Source organism: Centruroides sculpturatus, unplaced genomic scaffold (genome assembly GCF_000671375.1).
Source record: "Centruroides sculpturatus isolate CEXI.00-Female unplaced genomic scaffold, Cexi_2.0 scaffold150, whole genome shotgun sequence".
Lineage (NCBI taxonomy): Eukaryota > Metazoa > Arthropoda > Arachnida > Scorpiones > Buthidae > Centruroides > Centruroides sculpturatus.
The window spans coordinates 214,799-228,750 of NW_019384512.1; the positions used below are offsets into that span (position 1 = coordinate 214,799).

Sequence of the window (13,952 nt, forward strand, 5' to 3'; positions counted from 1 at the left end):
CATGACTTCGTTTTCGAGATTAAGCGAGACGAGCGAGCGCGACAAAGCGATATAACACTAATCACGGTCGCTAGCACTTCCATGGGCTTCGCTATAGAGTCGAGTTCATTTTCGAAATTTAATGAGCCGATTTCGATTAAACTTTGCCATTTTCTATTAATTTCAATGAGGAATCCAGAAATGTAATCAGTGTCCATTTAATTGTAAAAATAGGAATTGAGGAGTTTTCGATATTCAGAGGGGTTAAACTGACAATGTCCGTGCTTTCTGATGCGACTGAGTCAGTCTAACGGAATTCAGGCTTAGGGTTAAAAAATAAAAACATCTTTGCGTGCGCCTAACGGAAAATAGGAGCTAGAAACAAACAAAACACAAGAACAATCAATGAAGCAATCAATGAGGATTGCTTTGTTCTTGGATAGCCTCTCCGCGTCGGCAGATACTGTACAAGGATCGTCTCTTTTGTGGTGGCAGGTGCAGGGATCGCTTTTTTATTTCCGGCTCTCCTCAATTCTATCGCGATACGACAAAGTCGCGTGATGTCCTAGTAATTTATTACAAAGATATATATTTTATATTTGCCTGATTTGTTTTCTTTAATGTTAAGCATCATCTCAATAAATTTATTATTTAAATCATTAGAATAGGAGAAAAATTTATTTTTTTAATATTTAAATTTGAATATATTTTATTTTCTAATTTTATTTTCGAATATTTAAATTTGAAGCGTTTCGAAAGAAGATCGGTTCTTTAAATAGGAACAAAGAAACCGATATAAATATAGAAGCAATCGACTGTGCTAATCACGAAGACATAGTGAGCGAAATTATAAGACAAGAGCCAGAACGGGGGCATTGGTCTGGAAGATTCGACTTTCTATTAGCATGTTTAGGCACTGCTGTTGGATTAGGAAATGTATGGAGATTTCCATTCTTATGCTACAGTAACGGAGGAGGTAAAACAAAATAGTTCTTTTTTAATGTTTTAAATATAAAAGTTGAAGCAGCCTATTTCAAATTTATATATATTTTTTAAATATTTAGGCGCCTTTCTAATTCCTTATGTTATCATGACGTTCGTAATTGGAATGCCTGTATTTCTAGTGGAACTGACATTAGGCCAGTTCAGTGCAATAGGCCCTCTAAAAATTTTCAAATATTTATCCCCGGCATTTAAAGGTCAGTATATATTCGAATATTTTAAATATTTCATAGAAAAATAAATTTTAATAATAATTATTTGAAATTCTTAGGATTGGGATATGCCATAATAATTGCATCGACTTTTGTTTGCATATATTATAATGTAATTATCTCGTGGACTATTTTCTATTTTTTCGATTCTGCTCGAAGCGTTGTTAACTGGCAATTTTGTGATCATTCTTTCAATACCGAAGGTAATATTTTCAAGTAGAAATTTTATAAATACTGTATATTGTATTAAAGAATAAAAGATTTTTACAAATTATAATTGATTACATATTTTTTATTAGTAATAAAAATTAATAATTAATTTAATTTTGTATGTAGCATGTTTCAGAGAAGCTGATTATAGTGCTTGCAAAATGCAAAATTCTTCTCATGTGTTTTTTAATCGAACTTGTTATAATTCAACTTACGCCATTTCCAATAACATAACTGAAATTCCTGCGGCAAATAGAATTTCACCCGCTCAAGAATATTTCAAGTGAGTAAGGTTTAAAATTGATTACCCTAAAGCTTTGTTTAAAGCTAATAAATAACAGAAACTTAAAGTTATATAGATCAAACCAAAATATAATTTCAAGATAATTTAAATTGTTTCGTACTGTCGATAATTTTAAATTTAGAGCTTTAAAGAAGGTAATTGATATCAGATTTAGATACAGCAAAGATACAGTTAAGCGGTTAAATCTTTTAATAGATTTAGATACAGCAAAGATACAGTTAAGCGGTTAAATCTTTTAATATTATCATCAGACACTGATGTTCTAAAGTATTGCACACCTGCTGAGTTTATATGAATCAGCAGTATATTAACAATGTAGATGTAAACTATAATTCGAATAATGTATTAGCTGTAAGTAGTGATAAATATAAGAAAAATAAGAGCTTTAAAGTTTGATTTACTGGAATTTATAAGAAGTCTTATACTGGTATGCCATATTCAATATAATGCTTGGAAATATAGAAATCTGTTTTGAGAATGTTCGAAGAAGAGTTAATAAACAAAAAGAATTTATACAAAATATTTATAAAATGAGATACGAACACATCAATGTAACATATAATATATTCATTAATATTTTATGACTTCATTTTTTGTCTTTAATAATATCCCGTATTCTCTCTAACATGCTGTCAATCAGATTTTGAATAACGTCATGACTAATCCAAACAATCACTTCTTTTAGCTTCCATTCTAAATGAAAACAGTTCTAGTCTCTTCCAGCAGTAATATTTTATTTGTTTTATTTTTATTTGTTTGACGACGACTGCTCATTACATACAGCAATATTATTATTTCTGGACTGCCGACTGATTCTCTGATTAAATTAATATTAACTGGCAAGGGCTTGCTCGACCTAATGAATTTAAGGGAATGAAAGTAAATAATATCTTTTTACTTTTTCCAAGTGTTATAGATGAGAATTTTATTGTTTGCGTTTTCATAACCATAAAATATGGAAATTTTATATTTATGAAACGTGAGATTTATTTAAGCAACAATCTGCGAATCAATAATTTATCAAATCTGTGAAAAAACCTTGATTTAAATATAATTTTCAACGCATTATTGGCTTTAAGTGTACTGTAACAACATTGAATTTCCTGAAAGTGCATTAGACCATAAAACGTGTTGATTTAACTGACAGTTCTCAAAATTTTAAATCATTATTTTATAAATAGTTCGATTTATTAAAGTTCGATAAGCATTTAACTTACCATTAAAAAACACCAGATGTTTAATACAGTTACGCATATTTAGGTAATCTGTAATATTGTCATGAAACACATTTTATTCTCAAACATAGTTGCAATCTTTTATTTTAACCGTTGCTTATTTTAAAATAAATTAACTATTTGAAAAATGACAATTATGATTGCTACATTTTAGTTTTACTTAAGTGTAGATTGTATATAAATTGTGCAATTTTATCAATTAATTATGCAATGTTTATATTTTTCTCAAAAGTGCTTTTGATTATTTTTTCGTCATATATTGTTTGCAAAGGAATTGTGTGAATTTTGACATCAAAAACGAATTTGATTGACTTCAAAATTAAACTGAATATCTTCAGATTATATGTACAGTACAGTCCAGTATATATATAAAATATAATATTTTCAGAAATAATTTTTCCCAGTTATCAGAAATAATAAAATAATGTATTTCCATATAAATAGGAAATTCGTAGAAAATGACAAAATTAAAATTATGAAACATTTTAATCGTAAATTAAGCGTATCAGTCTTAATTAAACATTAATAAGTTTCGCAATGATAACTTTTTGGATAATCAGCTTAAGACTTATCTGGCATAATTTACAACATTAAAACATTACATCTGTAATATTCTTGTTACCCCACCCGCAATTATTCCCTTAATTTCTAGAATTTTATATTACAACTTACATTTTTAAGTTACAAAATTTGAAAAATTAATTACTCCAAAATTTTTTTTATGAACCTTTGAAAACATACAACACATTTTTCTACTTTTGTTTTAAAATATTTTATAATTTTTTTGTAGGTAATATTTAGAAGGCGTAAATCCTTTTTAAGCGAATGTTTTATTTGATAATTTTTATGCATTGTACGAAAACATAAAAAAATAATTTATTTAAATAGTTTAATTTTTTGTTTTTAGTTTTTACGTTTTGAATATATCATCTGGAATCGAAGATATTGGATCTATAGAATGGAAGATCGCTTTATGTCTTTTAGTATCGTGGATAGTTGTTGTGATCTCATTAATTAAAGGAATTAAATCATCAGGAAAAGTATTAAAAATTCTATTTTAATTTACAATTTGCAAATTAAAGAGAAATATTTTCTAATTATTAAATATTTTCATAGGTTGTTTATTTCACAGCTACATTTCCTTATGTTATCCTCTTTATATTATTCATTCGAGGAGTAACATTAGAAGGAGCTACTGAAGGGCTCAAATTTTATTTGATACCCGATTTTTCAAAACTATCTGATATAAAGGTAATTTAAAAACCTTTATTTATTGTACTGTAAAGGATAATTTATCATATGATAATTTTATTGTTATTTTAAGGTTTGGGAAGCTGCAGCCATTCAAGTATTCTATTCATTCAGTATTGGAGGAGGCGGAATGTTAACTTATGCCAGTTACAATCGTTTCAAAAATAATTTAATTAAGTAAGTTAACCTAATTTATTATTATTTATTGTTGTTTGAAGAAGCTTGTTATTTATGCTTGATTTTTAAAGATTATTATTATTTTATTTATTATTTAAAGAGATGTCCTGATAATCGGAATAGCCGATATGTTAACCAGTATTTTTAGTGGATTGGTCGTCTTTTCAATGTTAGGTTATACTGCTAATCAACTTCAAAAAAACGTTTCAGATGTTGTGAAATCCGGTAATTAAATATTGGTTTAAATCTTATTTTTTTATTTATATTTCTACATTAATGTTACTTTTATGTGTGAACAGATAATGGGCTTGCATTCATTGCTTATCCAGAAGGAATTTCCAAAATGCCAGGATCGGTATTTTGGGCTCTTTTGTTCTTCTTTATGCTGTTTTTGCTGGGCATCGATAGTCAGGTTAGTCTAATTAAATAGTCCAATCATGGAATATTTTAATTTTTAATATGCTTAAACGTTAGGTTATTAAAGTTATATTAAAAATAAGAATTTTATGGATAAATTTTTATTCAAAAATTGATTTTTACGCTTAGATTATTTATTAAATTATTTTAAAGTATCTTAATCGAAAAGAATCTTTAAAAGTAAAATGTTTATAAAATATCGTTATAGAATTTTAATCAACTTTATAAAGGAATATAATGTATAGGCCTCGCTTTACGACCTCTAACTTTACACTTCTCCGCTTTTACTCTAATATATTGATAAATTTTTTATTTAATTGTATGAAACACCATTTTTAAGTATCTTTTTGACAACTTGATTTATTGAATTATAAATGTAATTTAGGATACTAAACCGTCTATGAAAAATACCATGCCTCGCTTAACCACAATTTTCCAGAAACCAATTAAGTCGTAAAAGCGAGGATCGTAATTTAATACAAAATAATTGTACTTTAACTTATAACTTATTTACTATTTAGTAAAATAAATAATTTATAAAAATAATAAATTAAAATTTAGGTAGACTATATTAAAGTGATTATGTTTAATTTTAGTTTTCTATGGTGGAATCTCTCATAACTGCAGTGTTTGATCAGTTTCCAAAAACTCGAGATAAGAAACCTCTTGTTGTCATTTCTATTGGAATTATTTTATTTTTTCTAGGATTGCCTTTAACAACAAGAGTAAGTAGTTATTTACATGTAATATATTTTAAAATGTTAAAAAATTATAAATAATTATATTAATATATTTCAATAATTTTAGGGTGGTATTTATATTTTGGAAATAATGGATGCATATGCCGCAGGGTGGCCATATTTATTTATTGGTTTAGTAGAATGTATCATAGTAGGTTACATATATGGTAAGAGTATACAATAACTTATATTAATTTTTGTTTCCGAATTTATTTTGTTTATTACTATGAACGTCATAATAAATTAATTTTCTTTACTTTTTTTTTAATTTTAGGTATAAATAATTTTCTCTCTGATATTAAACATATGGTTGACTGGGTGCCAAATTGGTGGATTAAAAGTCATCTGACAGTCACATTAGTTACCATTTCACCAACTTTAATTGCTGTAAGTTTTTACGTATTTATAATAATATTTATAATAAATCCTCGCTAACTCGGACAATTTTTTTTCGAAACAGTAATTTAAAATTTCTTGACAATAGAAAAATTATAATTAGGTCTAATGAGTGTTTAGATACCCGAAAATCTTAGCGATACCGTGCATTATATTACTGTAGTCGGTAAGTTAGTAAAGACTGTAAATTGTTGTATACAGTCGACCCCCCTATAACACTGTTGATTTTTTCGTTTTATATGAATTCCATGTTGTATGAGTCAGTTAGATTTTACAAATACGTGTGCCAGGCTGTGAATGGCTCACGTATTTGTAAAATCTAAGTAACTCGTACAATGTCATAAAATTTTTTGAGCTCATTTCCTTTAATAAATTCAGCTGTATAACCTCGGCTCAATAAAACTTCTATATTGAGCTGATCGTAAGAAATTATTGTACTATATACCCACGTTCTCGTTTTCCACGTCATCAGAGAAACATCCTGCTAACTCGGACTAGTTAAACTAGCTTCACTCCATACTTTTCAAGGGTTTACTGTATTTAATACATAATGAATTTATAACAAAACAGTCAGATGGCCGAAGGATGGACACCTCTCTGGTGGATCCGAGATCGAATCGGGACGGGTCAAGAAACCCCAAGAATTTTTCGGGAAGTAATTCGTTCAGATATATCGAACCCCGTCCCTCATCGCCTGGCGACCCCATTCTGAACCTGGTCATAATGGGCTTGCTAAAAAAAATCTTATTGTCCATAGAACGAAAAGTTAAAAAAAATGAATTTATTATGAAAATTATAATATGATCGTAATTGATAATTTATTTATATTTTAATTTTAATATTTTTATAGTTAGCACTAAGCTTGTAAATATTTACTTTTTGGCTAACCACTTGTTAAAGTTGATAATGCAACAACTTTATTAATAGCTATGAAAACGTAATTACTTTAGAATCTACGTAATTAATTTTCCATTTAAATATTAGAATTATTGTATATTTAAAAAAAGCATTATTATAGTAGTTCGCGTTAGGCAGTGATACCCAAACTTTTTCGATCCACCGTCCCCTTTGTTCCAGAAAGTTATACTCAACGCCTCCTAATCCATTTTCTCTTGTGTGAGAAAGAGTTAGAAAAGTTTTCCTAAGAATATTACCATGTATCTCACACCTTGTGCCCTTACCATACATTGTTCTTAACACCTGGAAATCATTAAACGCAATGTTTCTCTGATCAGTTTAACAGAGAAAAGGGAACAGCTTTCAGTGACCCCAATTTTGCCTTTGGTCACCGTTCAATACCCTTCCTCTAGCGCCCCCTAGATTTACTCATCGCCCACAAGGGGGCGTTATTGCCCACTTTGAGAAATGCTGCGTTAGAGTGTTGTTCCTACTTTTTTTTTTTTTTTTTTTTTTTGACCATGTCCGAATTCGTTACATAGTTGGCGCATTCCTATTTGCGAAAATTGAAATAGCTTCTCGTTATATCGCTCATTCTGGTATATAGCTTTTTGCCTCCCAAATAAAAAAGCTCTTTAGCCAATATTGGATAGATATATCGATTATATCACGCCTTCTGATATATCGCTCTTTTGGTTTGTCTCTCTACATGCACAATGTAACAGAGGACGCTGTACAGTACTTATATAGCTCAAACCTGCTGTGATGATTATGTCTATTGTGCATCAACAACAGGATTTGTGCTATATAATTGCCATTAAAAATTAACTGAAATAATTCTATAATTAAAACTAATAATAATGTATTACTGTAATAATATTGTAATAATGCCGTAATATGTATGTATACATACTTTATAGATTATATATGTATGTACAGTACAGTACTAGATAACTAGATATATTTACTTACTAGCGTTTATATATATACTGTATGTAAGCATATACAAATTTTTTAAAATTATTTTATTCGTAATTTATCAAATTAAAATGTTAGTAAATTAAAAAATTATATATATCATACTTCTAGGTGTACCTGTACAGTACATTATTATAAAGTCAAATAGTGTAGTTAAATAATCTTTATTTCATTTCAAAACATCGGTTGTTTGGTGAAAAGAAATTTTCTGTTTCTTTGAGGCCATTCTTTATATTATCAATGTTGTTCGGGTTGATATAAATGCTTTTTGTGTGTTTGATTGTTAAAAAAGTAGTCGTTGGTGCTTGTTACCTTCAAGCCTTTGACATTGTATAAATACAAATAGTACTTTTAACAAATTTTTAGACAAGAATATTAATTTAATGAGTATCAGAATAATATTCAAATGTAGATTAGACGGTAGAAAACGTTTAATAATACATTATGAAATAAAAATAAACTATTAAATTTTTTAATAAAAAGTCACCGATAAATAAAAATAAATCAAACGATTTTTCGTAGTAGTAATAAAATAGAGGCGACTCTAGTGGCAAACATACAAAACTTATATGGATAACTGAAGAGTTTTTAGTAAACTTGTAATAAGTGAAAATTATTAAAAATTATTTTATTCGTAATTTATCAAATTAAAATGTTAGGTCGGTAAGTTAGTAAAGACTGTAAATTGTTGTATACAGTCGACCCCCCTATAACACTGTTGATTTTTTCGTTTTATATGAATTCCATGTTGTATGAGTCAGTTAGATTTTACAAATACGTGTGCCAGGCTGTGAATGGCTCACGTATTTGTAAAATCTAAGTAACTCGTACAATGTCATAAAATTTTTTGAGCTCATTTCCTTTAATAAATTCAGCTGTATAACCTCGGCTCAATAAAACTTCTATATTGAGCTGATCGTAAGAAATTATTGTACTATATACCCACGTTCTCGTTTTCCACGTCATCAGAGAAACATCCTGCTAACTCGGACTAGTTAAACTAGCTTCACTCCATACTTTTCAAGGGTTTACTGTATTTAATACATAATGAATTTATAACAAAACAGTCAGATGGCCGAAGGATGGACACCTCTCTGGTGGATCCGAGATCGAATCGGGACGGGTCAAGAAACCCCAAGAATTTTTCGGGAAGTAATTCGTTCAGATATATCGAACCCCGTCCCTCATCGCCTGGCGACCCCATTCTGAACCTGGTCATAATGGGCTTGCTAAAAAAAATCTTATTGTCCATAGAACGAAAAGTTAAAAAAAATGAATTTATTATGAAAATTATAATACCTAAATCGAATAATACAATTACTGTTTGAAAGAGTCAGAACTCACCCCAGATTTTCAATGGACTTATCAGGAAATTACTTCATACAAATCAGTTAAGAGCAGGAAATGATAGTTTAGGCCCTAGAGTTAATGCATTAATTCTTATCTAAAATTAACTTCTATCTCTAATTATTTAGATATTGTATGAGAATGTATAAGAAATTTTTTTTTGTATAAGAAAATTTTATTTGTATAAGATGTTTTTCATTGGAATAATAACATTTTCGCTTGTATGTCTTCTCTCTGTCTTCCTTTGGAAATACATTATAATACATTATGCTTGTATGTAAGAATAAATGTTTATTTTTTCAATACTATTTGAAGAAACATCTTGCTGAAGATAGTTTTGGTAGTCTTCACATTCTGATGTGAGAACTAATCACACTGGGCGAGTTTATTTTAAGAGAAGGGGTGGTGTGTTGATGGCTTGTAATTAACACTTGTTATATTGAGTGAATAAAGGGAACGTCTGAGTTACTAAATAACTTATTACGAAAAATTGCTTTCCAATAAACTTTAGGCGAATTTTAATTATTATTGGTTATATCATTTACTAATAAATGAGCTATCCCGTTTAACTAATAACTATATGACTGGTTTCAATGGCAAATTCGTTCATTTTAAAGCTATTTAAACCTTCCCAATATGTAATTCTCCACTCAAAATTTTCAATTATTATTCAAATTTTGGTGTAGAGTTTTCTCAAGTGAGTAATTATCGAATAGACTATTGTTCTGAATCATTTCTTGCTTAATAACTACTACAAACTAAANTAAATTTTGTTTCTCAATGTTAAAACGAATTTCTCACGAGACGAGAAATCTCGAATTGAAAAATTAGCAAGGTTGAAGCCGAAGTTTTAAACGCGAAAACGTGTACGTCGGACTTTCAGCGCCGCTTTCCTGTAAGCCTAGAAGTTTGACAATGGTGTTTGGATAGTCAGTGGAATCGCCACGCTTTGCAGAAGCAGATTATAATAAATATTTAATTTTATTTTTATTTGGACTTTGACACTCATACTATTTTCATCCTGTTAATCTTAATCTTTCCTATATTACAAATCTCTTGAGAGGCGATGTAGGCTCTCATTAATAAATTAATGAATTCTTTTGCGATATTTGTTGCAAGATAGCTACTATTCTGAAAACCAACATTAATAATAATATAGACTTCACTGTACAGATTAGGTTAGAAGTTTGTATATAGTTGATCGGGACCTCCTGTCCCGATCAACTATATACAAACTTCTAACGTAAACTGGAAGTCACGTTATTTCAACTCAAAACTTTTTCCCTGAAAACTGTAAGATGGATGACCGGCACTACTCTATTGTTAAAGGAAAAGTATGATGTACAGGAGCAAGCCACTACTAAATTGAGGTGGAGAGCATATATTTTAATTAAATAAATTAAAAATATCATTAAAAATTACAGTCCAGCATTGTGACGATGTCCAAATAAATAATGTAAGACGAAAAACAATATATTTATTATAATTAATTTTCGAAAAATTTAATATTAAACGATAGCTAAATTAAATGATAAGTATATACATATATTCTCTTGTATTTTAATAGTAGCTTCTTTTTTCCTTTATCAATTCGACCTTCTCTTTTATAAACATTATTGATATCGTCAAGGGATATCTAATACACATATCATTTTTTGTTTGTATAATTCTAACGTCATTCGCGATGATACACTTTTTTATATACTTGTCTTTCGTTAGCTTTATTGATAAATGATAATCATTCAATAAGCAACACACTTGTTATGTAGTCTTATTTTTGTTGAGTAATAGATATAATTTCTGTTTAAAATATTGCTTAATAATTATACTTTTCTTTTTTATATTCTATTAAATTTATTTTATACAAATCAAATCTATGTTTTTATCAAAATATAAAACAGAAAAATAATCAAAATAATAATATTGTAGTTTAGATTCCGTCTTAAGGGTTAGCGTTCAGACGACAGAAAGAATCAAAAATGGAAAAATGGTTTAATATGCTACATTAAAACCATATTTAATAGTAACGTTTTCATTTAATATAGTATTCATTTTTTATTTAATATTATGATATATTGAATAAAGTTATTATTTTTGTTTTACTTAATTCTAAATCACTTTAATTTGAACAAATTATCAGTACTGTATACATTTAATATACACAATATTTTTATGATTAATTGATATATCTATGCTAAAGTTCACCATTTGATTATATTTTTTAATCGTTACTTAATATCAAAGGTTTAACATTAATAACACGAAAATTTAATCAAAAATCGGGGTTATGTTAAATCTCTTTACTTTTCCCCTTCTATTTAGCTTTGTTCGCAACTTCCTTCTTCTTTACCGCTCCGTGCACATGCGATATATAACTACATCAACTTTTCACACAGTAATCTAGTTTATGATACATGAAAGTTTTTATATAAACTTGAACATAGATAAGTATATATACAATAGATTATAACTTAAGTATATGCTTAGTTGATATGCATCACTCGACATATACTAACTTGAAATTTATAAATATTACTAAGTAGAACTAAAAATCTTATCTATGCAAACTAGAACTTTGCAATAATTATAAATTTCATTTAAGTAAGCTTACATACTATTAGCTTCAAGTAAAAAATAAGCAGAATATTTATAAGTTTGAAGTTTTATCATATCCAAAAGTTTTTTAAATCCTTTATAATTTTCACCGATAAGATTGTTTATCAATAAAAAGATTAATTAAGGCGATTTTCTCCGCAGTTAATTTATTACACGTTATCACAATGAAATTATGTTTTGATTTCGATTAATATGATTACAAAAATGAGCTAAAAATGCAGCTACAAAACGAATTTAAAAAAAGCAATAAAAATGTTTTTAAAATATATTTCTAGTCTTTGCAAACCTTTCAATAAAAATAATAAATAATTTAGTTAAACGTTGATAATTTTTGATTAAAATGCTAACGAAAATTAGAAAAAAACAAACTACAGAGAAAATAAAATTTCATAAAAATTGTATTATTCGATGTTATTTATTTTCAATTTATATTATTCAACAATATTTTAATATGTTTTAAAAATTAAAAATATGAATGGTTATAAAATATAAAAATATAAAAGTAAAAGATAAATTTTTCTAAAACCAGACAAAACATTTCATTTTCTCATTCTTGTCAAGGCTAGGTTATTATTAATTTATTGAACGTAATTAAATTCACAAATCTAAACTATATGCTATATTACATGATTTAAACGAAGATTATAAATGTATTTATCGTAATTATTGAATGTGTGTTAGTTTTTAAAAATAAAATCCTATTTTGAAATTAAATTTTTGTCATAAATATGTTGTTATTAATTCATTTTTAATTCCCAATAAAAATCAGAATAAATCTTATTTACTAAAATTAAAATTGTTTAGTACAAAAAGCACATTAATCACAAATATAGATAATTTTCAATTATCAAAGTATAATTACAGCTTCTAAGGTTATTCAGAAAATTCAACAAGGGTTAAATGATTTTACAAAATATTAAAAAAAGATTATAAAGTTATAATTTTTCAGTAGAGATGGATAGGGATTAGACATAACTTATTTTGAAGGAAACTAGAATACAGAATTCCAATTAAAATTTATTTTTTATTATTGTTACTGAATAGGAAGATGTAATTTCATATTACGTTTTCACCATGTAATTACCGTATTATTCTCTATCATTTTCATAGAAAATATTGTTTAATATAACATCACACAACAAATGTACTCATAACATTTAGTTGTACTATTAGAGAAAATATTATGATAGAGACAAAGAAATAATTAATACTGATTGATTGCATAAAAACAAGTGAATGAAAGTCGAAAACAAAATACAAAGTAATTTGTCGCTCAGAAATATGAAAACATATTTTCATAATAATTTAAAGCTTTATACTACCATCAATAAATTAAGAATTAAATTATTTTTAATAGAATAACATATTGATTGTATTTATCTTATTTTTCCAATAGTTAATACTGTTACTTAGTTGGATTGAGTATAAACCTTTGGAGCTAGGAAATTATGTTTTCCCCACCTGGGCAAATGCAATCGGATGGATGATGGCAATAATTCCAATCGCTTGCATCCCTATAGGCATTTTTCACGAAATATTTATTAAACATCGAAAGCGGCCATTTTCAGAAGTAAGTAAAAAATATATTTTTTTAAAATGAATTATTTTCATACATCTATTAAGTCTTAAATTATAATTTGCATATATTTTACAGCGTGCGAAGAAGTGGATACGCCCTACAAGTGAATGGTTCGACAATTCTCACCGAAACGGTGTTCTAAAAGACAATTCTTTATACTCTTCGGAAGGCCAATTGTCTGTTATAGCAACCAAATCTTGAATTATGTTATTTAATATTTAAACTTTCATTTGTCAACAAAAAAGCAGTAGTTTTAATCATATCATTTTATATTTAAATTTCGCACATTTAAATGTACAGTATAATAAATACAGTATCATTAAATATTTTTAACATAACAATAAATTATGTTTACGCAATACAGTATTGCGGCAATTTAAGGTTACATATTCAATTTTTATGTTTTTAAATATTAACTCTTAAACATTAAGTCAAAATTTAAGAATTTTCGCTGTTTTAGGAACTGTTTCACAGTTTTAGTATTCTTGCGTAAAATACAATTTTGAAATATTTCTACGTAAAATTAAAATGGTTAAAATAAAACAATTGTTGAGGATTCGGATCTTCATAATTAAAAAAAATTATTAAAAACTAGATTTGTTTTGGGCCAAG

The 13,952-nt window shown here is 27.4% G+C and overlaps 1 protein-coding gene across 1 annotated transcript in view; it reads left to right on the forward strand.

The window, feature by feature from the left end:
• Positions 1-13,685, forward strand: part of LOC111622458 (sodium- and chloride-dependent glycine transporter 1-like) — a 20,672-nt gene extending 6,987 nt beyond the window's left edge. The window contains exons 10-17 of the mRNA XM_023364829.1: positions 4,267-4,370; positions 4,471-4,595; positions 4,670-4,782; positions 5,384-5,512; positions 5,595-5,694; positions 5,802-5,914; positions 13,158-13,331; positions 13,416-13,685. Of these exons, the coding sequence (XP_023220597.1) occupies positions 4,267-4,370; positions 4,471-4,595; positions 4,670-4,782; positions 5,384-5,512; positions 5,595-5,694; positions 5,802-5,914; positions 13,158-13,331; positions 13,416-13,541 (984 nt within the window). The 3' untranslated portion in view covers positions 13,542-13,685. The remainder of the gene's footprint in view (positions 1-4,266; positions 4,371-4,470; positions 4,596-4,669; positions 4,783-5,383; positions 5,513-5,594; positions 5,695-5,801; positions 5,915-13,157; positions 13,332-13,415) is intronic.
• Positions 13,686-13,952: the final 267 nt, after the last annotated feature.